The 23,791-nt window shown below is 32.4% G+C and overlaps 1 protein-coding gene across 1 annotated transcript in view; it reads right to left on the bottom strand.

The window, feature by feature from the left end:
- The window catches only part of LOC137923592 (neuropeptides capa receptor-like), a 35,056-nt gene extending 12,273 nt beyond the window's left edge, over nt 1–22,783 (bottom strand). The window contains exon 1 of the mRNA XM_068766810.1: nt 22,483–22,783. Within this exon, the coding sequence (XP_068622911.1) occupies nt 22,483–22,783 (301 nt within the window). The remainder of the gene's footprint in view (nt 1–22,482) is intronic.
- Between the last annotated feature and the right edge of the window lie 1,008 nt (nt 22,784–23,791).

Below are 23,791 nucleotides of genomic sequence, written 5' to 3'. Positions count from 1 at the left end.
GCAACGAAAATATTCAAATATCATTACCACAACCGCGACAAGTTACAAAGTGTAATTTTTTTTCAATAAAAATGTTGTTACCCTTTTTTTGCATTATTTTTAAGTTGGAAAATTTTTATGTGCGAGGGGTAAAGAAAACTTAACCTCGCAAAACTTCAATGATAGTCTTGCAATCGCGTGTTTGGAAGCTGTAAGTTCTGACGTCACGATTGCGAGATATTGGAATTCGAAAAAGTGCACATTTTTGTAGGTTTTACTCGGGGGCTCCGGAAGGATGCTTTCGGGGAAACGAAAAAAAGTTCATCCAGACTGGTAAAATTGAGGATATTTCCGAAAAGGAAATAATGCACGATCGCGAAGCGAGCGCTCGAACACGGATATGCGAGATCTCGGGGGCCATTTTGTTTTTATGACTCTCCATACTTTTATCGTATAGAGCGGCCCCCTGTTACCCGAAAACAATACCAATATCATGGAAAAACGTTATATGGCAAAAGTCGATACTTCCGGTGAGGCCACCATCTTGAATTTTGCAAATGTCAAATATGTTTCACGGTTACGTGAGAATATGCGGAAACTACGCGCGAACCTCTATCTCGACTCAATCCGGGAGAATGGTCGCGTCGATGGGAAGGGGGAAGTTGCAAGATTATAGATAATGATAAGATCTATATGATATATGATAAGATTATAGATGTTTAGGTACAAAGTTACAAGAAAAAAATCTTTATTAAAAAATCTTTTCAAGTAATATCAGCAACACAAAATCTATGGCGATTTCCAACAATCATTATCTAAAGTAAGTATAACTGAGGATAGGAAAAAATTGATCGTTCACAACAATTCAATATTACGATGCTCGGGTGAGTGATATATGGGAGTCGAAAGATTAAAATGGCCCGAGTTCCATTTAGTAAAGTCAGGAAATCCTGTGTTCTCGGCAAATAGATATTGAGCATCGGATTAGAACTCTCATACAATATGTTTGGTTCATAGAGCTTTATAGAGCCAATTAAAAAAAAAAACTTAATGGAGCAATGAAGCGTTTATACACAGTATCCGGTATTATTAATAAAAATTAGTCCAACTCACTATCACAGACAAGTATGTAAATCAACTTTGTAACTAACTGTTTCACCTCGCCAAAGACAGAGAGAAGTTTTGAAACAACCAAGCTTCTGAAGAGACATTCATAGAATGTGAATGTGAATTTATTATGAATGCTATTCAATAAAAATTTATAAATAAGAATTTTTTTAATGGAATCAGGCGTTAGTGAGTCTGTATTTGGCACTAATCGGTGTAACAAAACTCCTGAAGATACCCCGTGGAGGGGTGAAACACGTGTTGAGTGATTTGGCGGTGGCAGTTGTGTAAATCGCATTGTTTACCGCATACACATTTATCAGCGGGCTGGCGGGCGGTGCACTTTGTTGGACGACTACTACTGCATGTGCAGAAGTGGCTAAATATTGGTCCTTTTCTTAAATAAGAATTTGTCAAAATACATTAATTTTTATAATACCTATAATCAAAAAACAAAATTAACGAGATGAGATTGAAATAAAAGTATCATTATCATGACAGGCGATCAATGTCTACTGCAAGGCAGAGACTTCCCCTATAGATCGCCACGATGACTGCTCTTGCGCTGCCCATTCAAATTTAGTTTTAAAGGTTTTAAATAGTGCTCAATTATTTAAAACGTACCTTTTAATGTCTTTTAATTTTGAAGCTTTGAAGAAAAACATTATATTTCATTCAATGCATATCGTAATAAATTTTAATACCGTTTTGAAATTCAAAGCAGAAACCGTTAACAGACAAAGAAAATTCTGTTTTTAAAATCTTCCTTGACTTGAACACTAACGCGCCTGCCGTTGAGTGTCGACGCAGACTTTGCCATTAAAGCGGTTTAGCTTCTATAGAAATAAATAGTCAGACTTTTTATTGAGTACTCCCACGCTGCAAAAAAAGGAACAAACTGACGCAAGTTGAAAATGCTTCTCGATTTTATTCCGTCGTTTGAATGCTTTTGTATGTAAAATGATAAACGAAATTACAATGCTCAAAATGAAGAATAAGGTACATTAATATTCCTAGAAGGTGTCTGAACTTTATTGCAGTTTACTTTTATTTTTATGTATATACAATGGGTAGAGTAACACGTAACTAGCCCGACCTCTCCTCTAAATGCCGTAAAGATATGGTATTCACTTGGCCTTCAAGTTGAATAAGTGAGAAAGTATAATAAATATAAAGATATTTCCAAAAACAAGCTGAGCGCGTGGGTGCGCTTTATAGTAGGAACCCTGCTAACTGTGGTAAAATGGACTAACAATCTGTATGTCTAAAGCTAAAATATTACCGGTTTTAAAGAAAAAAAAAAACAAGTGGGATGAGAAAAACAACCTTTTGGTGCGAACATAAACGCACGATGACGAGGTCGAGGTCAGTAGAGTTCGCTTGGCCATTAAGTACAAAAGATATTAAAGCGTGTGTGTTAGATATTTCAGAAACAAGATGTAAGGAATTCGGGGATCAAGTCGAAGTCATTGGCTTTGCCTTACTCCGGACATACGAAGAGAATCATGAACAAAGTGTGCCCGTAAGTGCCTACTTGAGTGTATACCAGTATCAGTTTGGATTATCTAAACGCCATTCAAATCGATAATTTAAATTCGGTTAAGTGCTATGTACCCACAAAATCCGCGGAGGTGGTCAGGGGTTTTACAATCAACGTTCATCATTGACGCCAAATTTTTCAAAAGGAAACATTTGTTATTTGTATGAGCGGCCAAAACGTTAAGATCGGTAATCGATCGTGGCTTGAACACGGTTGTAGTAAATGAGTCGAAAATGGCAATATGCTTATATACTTCTACTGTGTGCACGATATAGTTATTAGATGTGTATCTGCCCTTCACAAAACTGTGATCAGGTGTCAAAGTCTCCTGATAGACGCATGGAGGATCAAATTGATCTCATCATGACAAGTAGGAAGTAGAGATACACTTCACTAGGCTCTAACAAGAGAGCAGCCTTCATGAACAGTGGTCATAACCTGATTTTAGCTTAAGTCAGCTTGAAGATAGGTAGTGTTCTTAAAAAAATATCACATTATCTAGACATTACGATGTCTTGAAATTATATTTAAAGATGAACGAAATAAATTTAGCATTGAATTGAAAAGCATAAAAAAGAAAATTAAAAATAAACTATAGCATGGTTGTGAAAATCTCTAAAGGAATAAGAACAATGGCAGGAATGATAACACAAAAACTTGGCACGAAGTATAAAGTCGGAAGTCTATAGAAGAAATACCGCTGTACAAAATAAATTCTATCTACCGAATATTTCACGAGCGGAACTGTCATCAGAGTTAGTGAAAGGCGAGATAAACGAATTCCGGCGACTTTCATTGCGGTCAACTGGCCAAAAACCAACAGTCACAGATATATGTGTCAGAAAAAGGTTTTGAATGAAGCTAATGTTCTGGAAGACCTATACACACACCTGACGAAACAAGGCCAAAACCAACAGAAAGCCGCCTCGAAGAGATCAATAAAGAAGAAGGCTACTGCAAGTAGTCTCGGCTGAGAAGAGCGGGCAAATGCCGAAGTAGTTTTTACTTCACTTTGCATTGTCATTGCTTTCCAATATTATCAGACATGGCTGCGGATTAAATAAAACTTTAGGGAACATTTAAAGAATTTTGATATAGTCTTCGAAATTATTCAGTACTAACCGGAGTCTTAAATGAGACTATAAATATTTACAACTGTTCCCGTATATCTATAATGAGAAACTTTAATAAGATTGAAAAGAATGCCTCAACACTGAGAGCAAAATGATTTTAATTTTCAAAATATACTAAAAGAAGCTTTAAAAAGTTGCAGATAGAAACTTTTTTCTCAATAGATTATTTATAACTCTTTCTTGCTTCTAGTATATATTCAACAAAGGTTTAGCCTAGAAGATTTGATCCTTTAAAAATAACATTCGCATCGCACCGACCAATAAATGACGTGATCAAAAAATTCTTTTAAACGCACGAGTTGAAATATTGAGTGCAAATGAACTTTATCTGGGAAATAAAATAGCAGTTATATCTGCCTAACCCAGGGCAAAAATGTAAGAGTAATACAAAACGTACTGTATGAGTTCTAGCTTCTAAATTACAATACAGTACGTTCGTAGGTACAAACATCCGATCATTTGCAAGTAAGCCTTTATTTAATCAATCCACTGTACAAGTGCAGTCTATCGCTAACAACTTTAGAACTATGAACTCGCTTAATGAATCAAGTTCGTGTGAGATGCGGTAGCGGACCAAGCGCTAAGAGGAAATTGATTTAATAATAATCGAACCATTTCAACTGCCGCCCATTAAGTGCACAAGAACTAAATACATTAAACCATCGAGTATGATGCATTAAAAAGTTAAAAACTGTAACAAAACACAAAAAAAAAACAAAGTTTTTTAAAGATCGATCATTATGATATCTAAACGACTTGAAATAATTTATCCCACAGTACGAGATAAATCAGCATGGTGTGAAAATCCTTTTTCCGTCACTTTGAGTTAAGGCTTTAGCTTTAAGACCAATATTGTCAGTATTAGACGAAATTAAATAAAAAGAAATTGTTGCCAATTTATCAAACAAATGTGTCAAGGCTGATGTACTTTACTTCTAGATGCTTTGCTGTGATGGTATTTTCGAACTGTCAGAGCGAAATTCATTATTAGGGTAAAACTTGAAATAAAATTTTACTGCTAAGGGGAAATGTAATGTTTCAACTTTATAAATGAATGTGTATCCCGATAGTCGTGCGACCCAAATATTTTATACTTGGTGTGATCAAAGTATTGCGCTTAAAGCAAGACTGAGAACACAAACGATTGAAAATTTAAGAAATGGATAAATTTAAGCTCTTTACTTTTTTGTCTACCCACTTGAAATCAACAAAAAAGTTAACTTTTAAAACATCATTATGAACTAATAAACATGTGTGCTAGAAGTGGTGGTGCTTCATTTTGTCAATGATTAGTATATGAGTTATTTATAAACACGATTAGAGACAAAGTTGCGGTGCGCCCTATTTTGTTTAGAGTAGTTTATTACTATACACAGATAACATTAAAAGAAAACAATGAATGATTTTATAATTGTATGAAAGCAATACATATGGTTTAAAATCTTTATAAAATTCGTTGTTATAAGTTTTAGTTACAAGGTAATATTTTTCCTTTCTTCAAATATGTTTAGCCTTGCTAGTAAACATTTATAGCTGGACAATGTACAAATAGTTCATTTCATAAAACCTTTCCAAAAGCTATTGGGATTAGGCGATAAATGTTTTCTTGGATATACTGAATGGAGAAAAATAAATTGTGAAAAATTTAACTCAGATTAGGAGGTTTATAGGTATATAAGTACAAGTTTATAAGTACAGGTCTTTAGCGCTGACGTATCCGTAGACTTGTGAAAAACGAAATTCGTTTTATTTCTTAGAAGGTAAGTTATATAAATAATTCAAACGTAGCAACGCCCGCTCAGCGTGTCTAACACTGATAAAATTCTTAGTAATTTATTTAAGAATATTCTATTATTCCTATAAGGTCTGCAGTTAGAAAAAAAAAATAGTAAACATTTATGTTTATATTAAATTGCAGTTTAAAAATACACTATGTATTGTTAGTTGTATTATTGTAACACTAGTTACAAAACCGAAGTGAATTTCTAACAAACCGTCTCTCTAATAAGAGATCTAACATGGAGTAATTATGTAGTGACGTCAATAGCACGTCCCAAATACAATTGTTCGGTTGGAATGTTTCGGTTTTTACGAACATCACATATCAGTGCGAACCAAGTCTGCAAATAAGCGCTTAAGAGAATAACTACAATAAACTATTCTGTGTTCTATAACACCAATGTGATTCATTTATTTATTTATTGACATTTTATTGTAAGCCATAGACAATAAATAGAGGAAAAAAAACAAACAATTCATATGAGAGAGAGGCGGTCTTATCGCTCGTGGCGATCTTTACCAGACAACCTTTGGATGGAGATGAGAGATATGAAGGATTGGGCAGTTTAGGTTGTACGTACATACAAATTCATACATTACTATACACACATACATACAAGAATACTGATATATACATACATACACATATACAAAGCTATATACATATATTATTTACGTGAGAAAGGAACTATATAAATACAAAAATTAAAGGAGGAGGATGAAAGAGAAAATAACAAAAAATCCATATTCTTTTCCCCATTACTTATTTATTTAAATTATTTAATTTATAATTAAAATTATTTAATTATTTTATTTATTTTAATAATTACTATTTTTTTATATAATAGTGTGAATTGCATAAAAATACTAGCCGGTGTAAATAACATGCGGAGTGTAGATGTAAAATTTTTAAAATGGTATACCTAGGCTTTATTAATGGGTCTTAAAAAGGTTAACGCAAACTGTTATCGATAATACTTGAAATCTACGTAATAATCAATAACTCACTTAACCTTTATAGAGATCCAATTTTCGAACAGAGGTCATTCGTCGAATCAAACTCGGCTGAGCAACATTTAACTACGAAACATCTTGTTGTCTAATATCCCGTACACCACCAATGTCTGTTACCAGTGATGAATTACGTCATAAAAACAGATCCTTGGATTGGTGAATCATTAGCTTACAGTAGCTTAACAAGCCATTCGGATGGCAATGCTCGATATTTCTCTATGAGATCAAACCAGGAATTAAGACATCCGTAGATCAAAGAAAATGACCGACGCTGCTCAGTGGATTGTAAGTTGAAGTGGGTAGGCCACATATATTCTACATATAATATATTTATTACAGGGTGTTTGGTGGTAGATTTAAGTTTTTAAATACGATTATTCCAAAAAGTAATAAACGTTGGGATGAGAAGGTGGTGCCATTGAAATTACTGACCGTGCGAATTTTTCAATCATGCCGTTTTAGTGGTCGAGTGAGCGCAGCGCTGTTCACCGTCGAAGCATTTATTAAATGTAATGATTCTCACGTAATTTTTCGTCGACAATTTCTATCATACTTCGGTATTCGAAATATAAGTAATGGACTAAAAGTAAATTTAATTAGCTTCTGGGTGCTGAGATTCTGAACAAATTCACATACAATCATTCTTCCAGAACTAACATTGAAATTCACGAAAGCAATTTACGTGAAAATCCACAACTTTCAATACGGAAAAGAGCAGCATCACTGGAACTTTCAAGAGCGATTATTTAGAAAATTTTTAAAAAAGGATCTAAAGTTTCATCCTTTTAAATACAAGTTGTTAAAGAACCGCAAAGAAAATTACTTTGTCTCACGCAAAATTTGTCAAACGCTATCGGAGCGTTTTTGCATTGTAAATCCCATTTTTGGAGCGACGAGGATAAATTTCACTTACACAAGCACGTTTGTTGACTGTCATTACTGCTCCTGATGTACCCGTAACCCTCGACTGAAACATTAAAAATCGTTGCTTTGCCCTAGGTTAACTGTTTTTAAATTGAACCATTTTTTTTTAGAAATACGTCGAGGCAAGGTGAACAATTTCCATATTAAGAATTGTTGATACTTTATCACGAATTATATTTCAGCAGAAATGTGAACCTCCGTGTATATCCATTGTACTCTTTACACACGTGGTTCCAACGGGATGATGCAAATGCGCATACAGCCAGAGCTTCGATGAATTTGCCTCAGGAAGCATCCCCCAAAAAGCGAACTGTCGCTTTGGGGCTCTCGTGGCTACCGGGATCACCTGACTTAACTCCACTGGACTTTTTTGTGGGGCTAACTTAAAGGGAGAGTTTACGGTAAGAATCCCTAAACTCTTGTGAATTAAAAAAAATATTTGTCGAAAATCAGATAATTGAACAAAGTTTACTGCGTGAGGCACAGAAGGCGAAGCTACATTTTGAACAGAATATTCAACACGAATATATTTGGGTGACATACTCTATAAAAAATTAAATCGTATTTTTATTTTATCGTAAATGCTTTGTTAAGAATTATGTGCCAAATATTACATTTAAATTGAAGTTGGAAAACATAAATCTGATCCTTTATAAGCACTTTCTTTAAACAGTTTGATATTTATTTTTTAAAATAGAGATTAGTTATAAAGAATAAAGAAAGCATCAAAAAAAATAAATCGTTGCTTTCTTCTTTTTAATAATCTACTTTTACTTATAATTTGACCTTGTTTGCTTATTAAACTTTCTTGACCTGCAAATATTTCTTTCGCTCATTTGTTCTTTTTATGAACTATTACAGAACACAAGCTTTCTTTGTTCGGTTTTGTTTAAATATCAGAAATAATTTAAAATTGTGTTGTACATGATACAAGCCAACCCGATACAAAACCAGTAAAGGAATGCGTCATGGGTTATCATAGATCAATACGTGCATCGTGTTTAAGTTTTGTGACGCAATGACTTAGCGGTGTCGTGAAAATTCCGGAAATAAATCTTTTAGCACACGTTCTAAATACGATTTAATTTCGCACGATCGTTCGATAAAAATTGAAAATAAAACGAAGCAATTTCAAAATAGTTATAATGATAAGATGTGTTAAATTTATTGTCTCCGTAACGTAAGCTTCGTATTAATTTCATTTACACTGAATACGTAGCAGTGTAATTTATAGCCTCATATAAGGAAATTACTATTACAATATTCACATACGCGCAATTTTTTGATGCTCTTGCCTTTGCGATTTCAGCATTTTTGCCACCATTTTTATGGACTATATCTTTGTCTCCGACAGTGATTTGTGTACATATTCGGTATCTGGACCTAATTATAACAGACTACGAAAAATTCCAAATTATAATTACATATTAAAATTACATAAATAGTGACATTGTCTCATTGGATGAAAATTGCCTCATGAGACATCGTAATTTTTTTTTAAATTAGATTTTAATGATCAAAGTTCCTTTTAAGCGATGTTTTTAATACTCAATTGACGCAAATTTTATAATATTCCTATAACATCATTACTATTCACAAACACTGAAGGAAAATTTAATCATATCTTGTGGAAAGCTACAAGTACGGGAATTTAAAAGCTGAAGTTTATGTAATAATGTCACATAAAGTTATGATAGTCCTAGTCTGTTTGATAAAAAACCTCAGGCCCGATGGACAAAATAACACAACCTAACAATCTATTCCTTTCAGTTAAAATGTCTCTATGAAATTTAAAAAATAAATTCACCCGCATTTCTTCTAGAACATTGATAAATTGTCTATGTAAATATTCACATGTTGGTTCACTTCTTTGTACGCTATAGTCTATTTATCTTATGCTTTTTGTTCCAAAACATTTTATATTCTCTGTATGGCGGAGTGTAAAATCGTATCTTGCATTTTAATTAAATTAATTAAATCTTTAGTCGTCGTCGTCGTTTCAGTCCAGAAACGCCCACTGCAAGGAATCAGACGCTTGACGGGTTGGTTAGCGACGGCAATGTGTTCTTATGTTACGCAGTGGATGCTCCTGTTCATCCTTTGGAAACTTGTTTGTGAGCAGTGACAATCTTATATAATTAATGCCCAAAATTATAAGATTATATCCCGATAATCGAACCCGCGACTTTCGACCACAAGTCTCAGTCGTCTACCACTAGGATACTACTACTGAATTCTTTAGTACCATATTAATAGTTATTGTGAATATAACGTGGACCGTAGTGTGATCGGTTATACGCAACGTTTTACATAGCTCATTTGCTGTCCATTGATGTATAGTGCATACAAGAAGCTACAGAATTTAATAATATAATACAATTACCATTTTTTAAAATAAGTAAAGCTTAAATAAAATAAAGCTTCTTCTTAACTAAAAAAAACTTTTGCAAATTACCCCCTCCGTCACAGTGTTAGAGTAAAAATAGAAAAAAAACGTTTATTTACTAGGAACATAACTTACAATTGTCGTACTTTGATTACACAAACATGTCTCATGTAGTAACATAAAATAATAATAAGACGTTCAATTTACTTACAGTATTATTTATCATCGACGTCCACGGCTGGACATAGACCTCGCTACATAGACTTTTAATGGGACTGGTTAGAATATAGTTTCTTTTGAGTCCATTAACAAATTCGAATACCCACCTTGTGATTAGTTTACATAGTACTAATTGATATTCGCCTGTTTCGGATGATTGCGTACTTAATCAATGCATCCTTAATGCCAGTGGAAATTTGTAAAGTCCTTTTTTATCCGTGTATTTTATATCCGTATTTTAGCTGACTACAACTCAGAGCATTATTTCTACCATATTTCAAGTCATCATTGCTGAAAATCTTACATATGTATTTAAATAGATAGAGACGTAATTTAATATATTTCTTCAAATGTGATATAAAGCAATTATCGACAAATGTGTAATAGATAGTTCTCCAAATAAAAATATAACATAAGTGAAATAATGAAGTAAATGTGAATAATGAACGTCTACTACAGTACGACATAAATAAACTTTATAGCAGTGGCTTGGATTAGGATTATATAACTTCAATCCTATCGGCGGGGATGACACTTTTTACGCTGTCCTCACTTGACAGGGCGGGATTAATGGCGCTTTGTGAGTTGCGTTGCCGCATCAAAACTATATTTCATTGAAACATACAATCATTAATGATTTTCACATTCCTTATTTATATAACTATCATGTACACTATGACACTATCATTAGTACAATTGTAAAATTCGTAGAAAAAAGTATTTATATAAAGTAATTGGTTATAGGTAAACTTTAAAGGGGTGAATATACAGCTTATTTGGATAGTAAACAAATATTAATTTAAATATATAGAAATTCAAATTTTGTTAACGTTTCTTGCCATATTATCAAACCTCTGGTTATTACTTTTTGAAACTATTGGTTTTTGGATAGAGAGTAGTCTTTTCAGCCTGGTTTCAGTCGGACGGCAAGGCATATGCCTTCCCCAAATATATCTGTGGTAGGATATACTATAATCGCCACGCTTCGCAGTCTGATTGATTATACCACACTGCGCTATTATAGTACGCAGAGGACGTTCGTAAACAGTGATAATTGAATATAAGTAATGCAAGTATTCATTATAAAAGATTATCTTCCGGGCGATCTACGATCCTCAATCTCAATCCTCTACCGCTGGGCCAGTGATTAATATTTACCATACATTAGTTGGCAGCAAATGAGTTATAAAATCAGCCTGTATAAACACGGCGTAACTATCTGTTGTAAATTAACTTTTTATAGTCTGTATTGATACAATATAAATTACTTAGTAAGATGTTTACCGCTTGGATTCTAGGATAATAAATCTTAGAGACACAATAAAGTTATACACTAAAGTTACATAAAAAAGATTAACCTGATATCTACACATGAATAACATCTTAATTTGTGAAGCGTTCCGCATATTTCAAAAATAGTTAATTTCTAAGAGATTAAAAAAAAGTGACTTCATATTTTTTCTTACAAGAACTTCGTAACCTTTGCTATAATACCTAATGTAATGGCCCGAACCGAGGCACCTGAGATACACCTCGACCTTACTGGAAAGAATTTTAAGTAAAATGCTTTTAGCCTTCCACGACCTCAAACCCACAGAGCACACAGAGCTGCAGATGCCATTTAAATGCCAAAGAGCAAATAGCAGAAAACATGCTCTCACACAAACCTTCTCAACTGAAAAGCTACCTACGCTATTAAATTGTCAATATATTTAACATCTACGCAGTACCAAAGAAACCCTCGTATTGGGAATGATATAATAAAATAAACATGAATGAACAGTTGGCGAATTATTGCCGGTCTATCGAGCATTGTAAATCGATTTCCGCTCGCTATAAATATTTTTAATAGAACCTTACACTACAGTTACGATTTTTTGTGTACCTTGTGTATACTTGATAGCTTTGATTTTCGATCGATCTGAGGATATGCCGCCATCTTTGTATAGTAAACGGTAAGGCTATCTATAGCAATTTATTTAAAAGTAAACAAAAACGTAAATTATACCTAATAAATGCCGCAATACCTAAAGACGAAGGTCTTTGACCAATGTATTGCCAGTGATAACTTATGAATCCGAGATGTAATTGTTTACAACGTAATTCGATTAAGTTAAGTGAATTGTCCTTCTGTCAACGATTGTAGACTGATGATGATGTTAACTTTATAGTTAGTTTATACTAATAAGAGTAGGGTTGTTTTGAAAGTGTCTTTGCTGCAGGTAAACCGATGACGTAGTCAAGGTCGCGGGAAGTTGCTGTATACGGGCAACGTAAAACCGATTATCGTAGCAATCTTTCGGGTAGAGCTATGGAAGGCTTGCAGTGGGAATATATCAGCTGATAGATGACTACAAAAAATTCTATTAGTAGAAAATTTTTAATTCTGTCAATAGAATATTTCTATAACAGACAGAAACAAACATTTGATTAATAAGCAAATATTGGACTATTGCTTTTGTTCTTTTATTCATGAACCGTATTCAAGTAAAGTTTTTAGAGATAAATTCTAATCACATTAATGCGTTGAACGTTGCAGTTACTTTGTACATGATTTACGAGGAATATTCAGCTTAAAATCTGCCCTCGTATATGACATTCGCTTGTACTTTTTAATGTTAATTTATTCAGAAATAAAAAGAGATTTTGCTAAAGCCGTTAATTTTTTAAATATGGACTTTTCAACACGAGTTCCTATTAAAACGTGTGTTGAATTAAATAAATATTATCTGAACGTGAAAAGATGTTTAATATTTTTATCATCAATGTTCGCGGTACCCAAATACATAGTCCTTATTTTCCTTCGGTAAGATATCAAATTATCCACTTGAAGGCTTTATAAAGGGCGAAGTAATAACAAATGTCTTAAGATTTTTTGTTCCGGATACGTCCTGATATGTAATAACGACGTATTGCGTTCTTTTTATTAAATTTAAATTACGATTTTTCTTTTATCTTTGATGTCCCGAGTTGATACATCGAGTTAATTTAGATGAAACGAAAATATTTATCAATACACTTAATAATGCCCGGCGTTCGATTTGGCACAAATATGTAAATAAAAACAAGTAAATATACAAAGAATTAATAAAAATGAAAGATTAAGTTAATAAGAAAATGAAACATTGGTTTATAGATTGTTATGTAAATAAAATTCCAAGGCTTATTTGATGATATTGAAAATATGTTAATAGAAATAAAGTAACTGATTACCCAAAGACCTATATATAATTCTGTTACTATCTTTACTTATTAATCTTTTTCAGTTAGTATCTGCCGCGAGTAATATGTTTTATAGCATAGTATCTAGTAAAAATCTGTAGGTAGAATTTTGACAAGTGACTACTGGCCTACTAAACTAACTATGGTGACAAGCAATTTGGTCTAGGTATCGCATTGTTTTGATCCATATCGTCAGCATCGTTTCAAGATGTCCATTGCTATATATATATATATATATATATATATATATATATATATATATATATATATATATTTATATATATATATATATATATATATATATATATATATATATATATAAATATAGACCACCTGCAGACACTTACAATAGGACTGGATGGAAGCGGTCTGCATCCAGCGTCTTAATTAGGTCATCTGCCTATCCGTGGTTTCCACTTAAGAACCTTGAGAAACTAGTGGCCATCAGTTCTGCGCGCCTAGGCCTTCCTATGACTCAGAATGAGAGACCACGTTTCGCCTCAATCATCACTAGTAACACACATTGGTCGTAGGCTTTCGTATTTAAGTCGTCATTTCACCAATTAGACGCCCACAACAAGATACATGATGGGGCGATTTATCATAAACGCAATGCTTGGCAAGCGGCTTGACTTCACATTGCGGTATTATGGTACGCAGAGGACGCTGTTGCCTATCCTACTAAATCTAATAGTGAATTATATAGGATTTTGTCCCGGAAACCAAACCTATGTATTCATTTGTAAAAACTATGTATTCGTACGGTATCAATAGCAAAAGTTAAGTACTATTTGGCTGAGTTCGTAGAAACATTGTGGACTGAGCCCGAAAATATCTTTGACAAACAAAAAAAAAAACAAAATGTGTTTACACACGCAACGTGATGCCACGCTTTTAGTATTATTATTATTATAACTACTTCATTCTCTCAACGATCTAAACATTTAAAATATGTTTTCATATTTTATAACTCTTTCGAGAGAATAAAGAAAATATTTTGAGTATGGGGTAAATATATGTAAATACTATAATAAAAAGTCTGAGCTCGATTTATTATTTGCGCTAGTAAAAATATAGAAAAAAAAAGACTATATTCAATATATAAAGTAACGTATACAGTGCTTTGAACTCTGTTAACAAATACGAATACGAAATCCGAAATGTAGATATTTATTTCTGCCGTTGACGGGTCCGCTTCAATCTATTTGGTCCGAGCACTTCAACCTTTTTAGTGAGAAGTGATCAGTGGATCCTTTTCACAAGACGAGTTTAATTAAAACCGTGAAGAAATAATTGAGTTTGAAAAATTGAGTAAAATTTAGGACGGAATAAAGTGGGCGAGATGTTTTATTACATAACTTTTATTGTTTTACAAGATGCTGGCACGCCATCAGCATATCTAAAATGCCCAATGCCAACGATACACACGTCATTTTTCTTTACTTAACATTCATAACACACTATCAATACGAAGTTTCATGCTCCGAAACATTCATACGAAGTACGCACACCAAGTTGCTTTTTGCTACAGTTTTTATTCATTTACTCAAATTCACCTCAAAGCCTAAACTTTACCAAAAGCTTCGCGAAATACCTTTTAATTAAAATATAAATACTAATACTTTATATACAAATTAAAATTTAAGGTAAACTGTTTTATAATTTTTTTTGTTAAAGTCTCAACGTTTGAATTCGGATTGTTTACAAAATAATTATTTGTACATTCATTTAATTTTTTTTATTATTTCTTATTGAATAAAGTATTGGCGAGTATTGCTTCCGTTTAGTTATTTTTTTAGTCATAAGAGGTTAACAAAGAATCAACAATATTTTTATTTCTGTGATATATAAATTACATATTAATCGCATGAATGTTCTCTAAATAGAATTCGTAGGCGTGCTAATCAAACATTCGACACGCTGAAGTGCCGTGAGTCAATAAAGAATGGCAACATAGGCGCTAATTAATGTTTACACGTAAGTTTACACGAAAAGTCCATTTGAACTGCGTGATTAGTTCAAATTAAAATCATTCCAAGTTTTACCTTTTACATACCTCTTTTTCTAGGATGGCAGAATGGCAGTTGATACACACAACAACAATGAGACAAATGATTTATAACAAAAAAATAAGTTATCAACCTTACCTATACGTTTAAATTGAAAGTATTTCAAATTTTAAATAGTAAGGAAAATCTGTCGCGTTTGATTTTTTTGTTTGGTTTGATTGGAAAGATTATAAAAAAGCTTTGCGGTACAAACGGATATTTCAATTTGCCCGCCTTCGCTTTATGAAAACACTTTAATGCATTTTTATATAAAAATATTTTTCATTACTAAATAAATTTATAAAACTGATATCATAAATGAAGTTTAGTAGCATATGACTTGCAAAAGCCTTCTCCAGCTTTTCAAATACATTTTCAGTGTATTTGTTGCTTATTGTGTTTAGGTTTCAAGTGTAATTGATCCACTATTCATACTTCTTATGGATTTTTTTGTTTCATAAACAATTTGAAGCATTTGAAACACTCTGTTTCCTTTTTTCCTTTCTTCTGCTAGCTATGATAGAAGTTACTTTTTCATTAATAAAATTTCTTTAGAATATTCGTGGTTGTAAATGATATAATCCGGCGGATGGGCAACTTAAATGGGTGAAAAAAGCGCAAAGCAAATAACCCCTGGGGCCTTTAAGTTCTGCAGTGGGGACCAAGAATCGGCAAGCTTAACGTAAGTCGACCACCCACAATATGAACAAATGACCCTGATAAGGTCGTCAGACAAAACTGTGTGCAGGACGCTCCTAACCAGTTTTGGAAATATATATATATATATATCCATCACATCCACTGCTGGACATAGCGGCAGCATGCTCTGCAGCTAAAAGATGATGATTATGATTCATGGTTGATGTACAAGTTTCTAGTTATATTCTTCTATGTTCTTTAAATCATTGTTTCATTCAACAATAAGTCGGACTAGAACTGGGCGCTCTTTGTTCCCTTTCGTCGAAGCCACTCAAAGCAGTAGCTATTTCTTCGCAGTCTATATTTACCCTCGCGTCGTCTTAAAGTCAAAAGTATTACAGAATATTAACTAGGTTTCTTAGATATTTAACATTTTTTATAACAATTTATTAACAATGTTTTTTGTAAGCTTGTTTCGATGTTTTAATTCTTCATTATTTCACAACAAAACAACTAATAATGTAAAAACGTGGTTTACAATCATTATAAATTAGACCTGGCCGCTTTTTTCGTAATTATGGCATCTCGGCTCGATCGGTTCTAATTATCGGATCATAAGTATTAAAATAATTGCATAAAGTTATTTTAATGAAATTTTTAATTAAAAATGTTTTTAGTACATTTGCGAAGAAATGTTTGAAAAATTCTAGGTTTTTGCATACGATTTGTTCAAAAATAGTTAGTGACAAGGTCTACACGTTAATAAGCGGTAATGCCCCAGTTTTTAAAATACAAAATTCCGTACAACTCTATTGTTACTTACAATCAGTATAGCACGTCTGAATAAAGAACGAATATAATGACGTTTTTCTCTTATTTTTGAAACGAAATAATAAAATCATGTTTCCTTTCGAGTTACACGAGCATATACATTATTCATAACACATACCGAATATGACGGCTAATGTTATAAGGATAATGATTGTGATATTACATGTAATATTACTACTGTAATAAAGTTAATAATGGAATACTTGGGTTATATAGAACCAGCCCTTGCATGCACTAAACGATTCAGGGCAATAAAATTGAAATTTTCCCTGAAGCAAGATTCGCAGTTTTAAAGACAAACTACAAGTTTTCCAATAGCATAAAATATTAGCGATTGAGCGTTTTCTAAATGATGTCATCTTATTCTATATTTCCCGGATAAAGTTGAATAAATGCACAACAATTAAAGCCTGTAATTGGAGACAATTACATTCGCTTACCCTTTATAATAAATAATTATATTATATTTAGTTTATACTAACACCTACGTAAAATACTTTTATTAATAATTACTTTATGTATTAAATAATCAACTGTAACTATATTTGTCTGCCTGACGGGTTTAGAATATAACTCCTTAAGATTAAGTGTAAGCATCATCTCTTTAATTTCTTGTTTCGTCATAACCTCACTTTTGTCGCAGGAAGTCGGTGAATGTAGCAGTGCATGGCCGGTCATTGTGGCGATCTTTAATGAAGGCCTTGAAGTAAGCATCTGTCGGCTGATATCAATTAATGAATGAACGTAGCTTTTACAGAAAAATGGACTCTGTAATACCGGCCACTATTGTGGAAAAGAAAACAGATTTGAAACTCAAAATAGTCTTATTTGAACGCGATCAGCAAACAAATAATTCCTTATGAATTAATTTGAGACAGTTCAAGTGTTTTAAATACTTTATTTTTATGCAAAATTGCTGGCACAAAACTTAAATATCTTTAATAAAAAGTATAATATTCTTAAATTTATAATACATTTCGAAAGACAACGACGCCATTGGCTAATTCACATAGCGTTGCAGAGAAAATGCATTTCACATTTTTAATTACTGTAGTGGTAATTTCCTTCTCAAATAGAACCGTTAACTATCCCTCTCAGAGCTCAATCCTTTAATTAAAACACGAGACACTAGCTGCTGCTTAATATATATGTTACTACTATGTAAGCTATTATTAATTACTCAAGCAGTTACGTTACTTTAATTAATAACCTAATATATATATATATAAGACTCGCAGACTGAGAAATGAAGGAGAAATGAGGTTTTGCATTTAAAAGTTAGGAGTGCACACACGTTCATATAACACCTTATTTAACGTAAGTATATGAGAATAGAAAATATAGTACAGTAGAACAGACAATATACAGACAATGTAATATTATATACACTCTTAGGTGCAGGAATATCTAACAGTATATTTGAAGATGAGTATTTACGCTTAATTTGAAGACTTGGACTTCGGAGAGTGGTCCGTACCGTTCTCTAACCCTTTTAACATGGTCTTGGCGAGGGATTTAGTGTGATCCGCCGCAAGCAGATCCTGGCACTGCGATGGTACGCGAACTAAATCTCGCGTTTTTATGATAGGTGGGAGACTGCAGCTCTAGTATAAGGAGTTAAGGCAATAGGCCACCACTGTTGAAACTACGGTAGTATGCGAAAGCGTTCCCGTAGTTTTAACAAAAGGCGTTCAAGAAGGCGGTGGAGTTTTAGGCAGTAGGAGTCCGACATAACCCTTTCGTTGCCCCCGTAGTGTAAGGGTATTCCCTTCCAGGATTTTGAAAAAAAAGGATGGATGGAGCAAATTTCTATATAAACCAAGTATACTCATGAATCCAAAAAAAATATGATTATATTTGGTGGAAATGTAACGTAACATAAAATAAGATCAAATGGAAACCAAAAGAATCAGTTACATTGTTCATAGTGCGTTTGCTGACCATGTTTTATGAGAAAAAATGAAAAGAATAAACGAAAAGAGGGAGCTCCGGAATACTAAAAGGCATAAGAGGGTTACATAAGGAAAGAAAGAAATATCAACATTATTAAAGAAACGGATAATATTATTTTGTGACAGGATATAAGAGCAAACGAATTATCGAATGTTTTTATTAGAGACCAAACCCATACGTATAATATGTATATTCAATATCGCAATATTCCTGCAGTTTTTTTATATAATAAAACGAAACCTTCTTCCACTTCTTTATATTGTAACTACACGCTTGGGCAGGGTCGAATAAACTATTCGTATTTCTGTGCTCACGAAATACGCGAGAAATAAAATATAACTATAAATGTAGAGCGCCAAAAAATGAAATTTTTGTAGAAAAGAATATTTTATTTTCGGTCACAAAAATGCGGGTCAACATTATATTTATTAGTTGTTGAATTACGCTATTCGGGTGGTTTCTAATGATGCGTATCTGTACATATCATGTGTCATGTGAAAGATTTTAAAACTAAATTACCTATAATAGCTGTACCCTGCCTGCTGAAACTAAACCTTTAGCGAAAAATATAATTTTTTTTATCTAGCAGCCTTATTTATCAAAAATAAATTCCGGCCATTTATTGACATTTTTATTAGCCATAATAAGAAAATATGTTTTTTTTCTTATAAAACCGTCCTCTACCTTACAACACAGAAAAACAGATGAATTTAGTAACATATGTTTGTAAAATTTTTAGCTGGACTTTACTTTGTAAAAAGAATGTTCCTACAATTTTTTTAAGTCTCTAATCCTTATGGTTCCAGAGATATCATGATGAGTAGATATAGTAGTAAATATTTTTTTAAAGTATGAAAATTTGCCTTTTTAATGAACGTCTCTTCAACGCCTTTGTAGATGGAATTTAGTTAAAAGTGTTAGTAAAATTCTTAACTTACCTTTACTATATAAAAGAAATATTCCTACTAAATTTAAATTATCTAACCCTTGTAGTTCCAAAAATATAGTGATTAGTCAGTACATACGTGGAAAACATTTTTTTATATATATTAAAATAATATGTTTTATTACATCGTTAAATTTACTTAAAAAATCCCATTACTAATTCAAAGGAATATAGTAAGTATAGTTATTATTAAAAATACGGATTAGACTTTTGATATTATTAAGTGACTACGTAGTAGCTTCCCTATGTAATAAAATACAAAATCTAGAGTAACATCATTTTATCATGAAATTCTTAGTTTATTAACCCAGTAAATTTACTACCGTCTTTTATACTACTTGCGGACAGGAAGAAAACACAACAGTGCCTAGATAACTTGTATCAATCGACAAGTGTGATTTACACAAAATATTTCCGAATTCGATAACCATAAGCGGTAAGCGAAAATGTATGCTATCTATATATATATATAGTTCATCATCATTTTACCGACGTTTACCAACATTTACCGAAGATCTTAACTGTTCACTTTGTGTCTAGTTCATGGTAGCTATTTTTATCCCGTGTTGTAATATTTTATATGATTGAGTATATATATACTTAACGGTTTATTTAATGAAACAATATTTACCAACCCTTATCAATCTTATGATGAGAAAAAATACAAGTTATTTTTACTTCGTCCCGACTTCGCTCCAATAACACTTCTCCGGAAATAAGGCAATAGATTGATTTAATTCTGTATTTTCCTATTTCTCTAAATGTACTTTAATTAAATAACGCTGACAATTTGAGGTTAAAATTCTGTGGTTGAGACCACGGACCTGCGAGCGCAACGTAGGACACCCACTCAGAAGTCAATACTTCGTAAAACGCTAGATGCACAACTTTTCTAACCGGTTCTAATAAAAATCTGTGGGGATGAAAAGTCAGTAGTAAATATCCTACGGCTGAAATGAAGATGATGATGACAAACTAACATTTTTACGTATAATATAACTGATTAGCCTCATTATTTCCCCACGTTAGGCAAAACCGTGTCTAAAAAATGAATATAGACTTGAATTTTCGGATTGTTTACATAATTTTTTCACTGTCTTTTCTTTAACAAAATTGTTCGTTAATTAAAAATAAAATATTATTTTAAGAACTAAATTCGCAATAAACAGCCGCGATAAGGCACTGGCACAGCTATACCAGTTTGATAATTTTGAAGCTTTCTGCAAAGTACACTATTCTGATAGAGTCAAAGGTTTTATCAGTATCGTTTACTTGGCAAACCTATCTTTGCACCAATTAAGACCAAAGATCGAACTGTCTTTTAAGATCTGTACACAGTGCATTCTATTCTTTAATAGAATGTATGTACACTGAAGATGTAAATAAATTAGAGAGTAACTTTCACAAAACGTATGATTTAAATGTAAGATAAAATAAATATTAGAGCATAAAAAATGTAAATAATTCTAAAATTAAAAGGCCGAATGTTAAAAAATATAATATATAAAATGCAAATAAAAGTAAAAAACTCTGAAAAGAATAGTAGACGCTAGCTAGTAGTAATAGTAGTCGCTGGTTACTAAGAAAAAAAAGATCAAACTGCCTATAGATTAAACCTTAATTGCAACCATGCACAGTTTAAGAACATTTGTAAAAAAAGACTTATTTATATTTGCGTACATAATAGTGTACATGGGATCATTTAGAGTGATGAAAAGAATACCAAAAGAACTCATTTTGATGAAAACTTGATTTGGCTTCTGAATAATGACGTTCTTTAACTCCTAACTATGAAAGCTCGAAACCCTCTATGATCTGAGAAAGGCCTGCAAAAAGCTCGGATCATATTAATCTTATCAATGCAAAATACAGAAGAGAAAGTCATTTCCAAGCTATATTATCACTTATCATGCTGGAAAAATCATAGTATGAAACATAATAGGAAACAATAATTCAGATATATAACATGGCAATATATATTAATACCGTACACAGCTGCCCACAAAATAGTTACTAATTAAATATATGGAGCCTAGAGTAAAGTATTTCATACGTATCTTTAGTTATTATGATAACTTTATGTATATTACTATTTTTCTTTTATTTGTATATATTCATCGCCTACGTACCGTCGTAACATTTTCTTCTCGAAACTTCGCTCTACGAGAGTTTTTAGACCTCTTATTTTAGACTATTTATAAAATTTGTTAATATGAATTACAACTTTTTATATTTTCGTATTTTCACACTGCTTCTGGTTTTATGACACATTATCAGGGTTGATATAATATATACAATAAACATTACTAAATTGCTTTTTAAAAGAGCAACTATTGATTTTTTGGACGGCTCTTCTCAGCAGACCATTTTGAACCGGTGGTAGCTTATTGACGGAATGACGAAACTGACCGTTTTAATATGTTGAAATAATAAACGGTTCTAAAGTGCATGTGTATATTGTGCTGACCGATATATAATGTCTATATTATAACAGCAATGTGTTTAAGTAAAAATTTAAAAAAATATAAAATTAAGAAAATACGATGCTATATAAATATAATAATATTATATATATAATAGTAAATATATATATATATATATTTACTATTATATATACTAATATTATATAAATAAATAAATTGCTAGTCAGTTTAATTTTCCAACCATTTATTTATCGCTGACATATTAAAGCACATTTCGCTTTTTAATAGTTTTTTTTTAAGGAATAAATAGAAAAATCAAGTTCAAAATAATTGACTTACCAAATAGCAGTAACAATAAATCACTAACTGCTAAACTGAATAAATAGTAGTTTGTTGCGGTGTGCAGGCCGGGGTTCCTCACTATTACCACACACACGCAAACGTTACCGATAACACCGGTTAGGAATATCACCACCAGGACAACGCTAATCGGCACAATCTCGCTCAACGGCAGTCTACGAGATCCCATCATCCACCAAAGCATCTCCTCCTCGCTGCAGTCGAAATGAGACAAATTATTGCAACGATTGTAAAAGTCATCGTACGTCTCATTTTCGCGGAGAAAAACTTGCAACTCCATCCTTAATTTGTTATCCGTTATTGAAAATTAAAACCCGAACATTATTTTACATGCATTAATAAATTATTGAAATATATGTCGTTTGCTAGTAACTTTTGACGAGAAGGCGATTCTCGTAGGAATGAAATCGAGGAATAACTGCAAACATGTCCACACAGGACGGTTTCCCGCGCGCACTGAAAAGCAAATTGGCTTCACGTCGGGGTAGATCTCGAGTTAGCTTAGCAACCGAAGCAGACACTTTAATAAGATTTACAACCTACAACTTATGTTCTTCTGAAAAACAACAAATGAATTTGGAAAAAGTACACTATTTTAAAAAAAAGTTAATTTAAGCAGTATTTATTTAAATTGATTGTTTGAATGATAGGGCACGGAGGTAACACATTCACATTTTTTAAACATATTTAAAAGCGAATTAAATATTCGTTTAGTATTTTCATCACTACAGTCTCTCACCCTTTAATAATCTCATCAATTATCAAAGTCCCGCGACAGAGATACACAATGACTGCATTATTAATCTGTTGGACTGTATAATCATGTACATATCAACCCATTATTAATTTGCTACTGAAAACTAAGTTACTACGAAGACTTTTAATATTTTTTAATATTTTTTTAACTTTTCTGATTCGTTATAGATGTCAAACTTTAAAGAGGTGAACCTTTATATTAATTGTCAGTCAAAAGCTCTGAAATATTTTAAATTAACTATCTTTTTTTTGTTCAAACGTGACAGAACAATTACTTCTGGCTATACAAAGTCTACAGCGACAGATAGTAAAAATAATTAATTTTATACTGTAGTAATCCGATTAAGAACCATGGTATAGGACTGCGACTTGCGATCGTAGGGTCGCGGGTTCGATTCTCGACATCGTCTTAAATATTCTTTACACTTTTTCATTTAAGACACTGCCACTTCTCAAAAATAAATTTGCAGAGGATGGGCAGCAGCAGCCTCTGCGTACCATAATACCACACCACAATCGCCAACACTCCTGC

This window comes from Battus philenor, unplaced genomic scaffold (assembly GCF_028537555.1).
Source record: "Battus philenor isolate CCGP_79_NKW_IND1 unplaced genomic scaffold, ilBatPhil1.0.hap1 SCAF_22, whole genome shotgun sequence".
Taxonomy (NCBI): domain Eukaryota; kingdom Metazoa; phylum Arthropoda; class Insecta; order Lepidoptera; family Papilionidae; genus Battus; species Battus philenor.
Note: the sequence above shows the minus strand (reverse complement) of the source record. Positions and strands in the feature narration are given on the sequence as shown.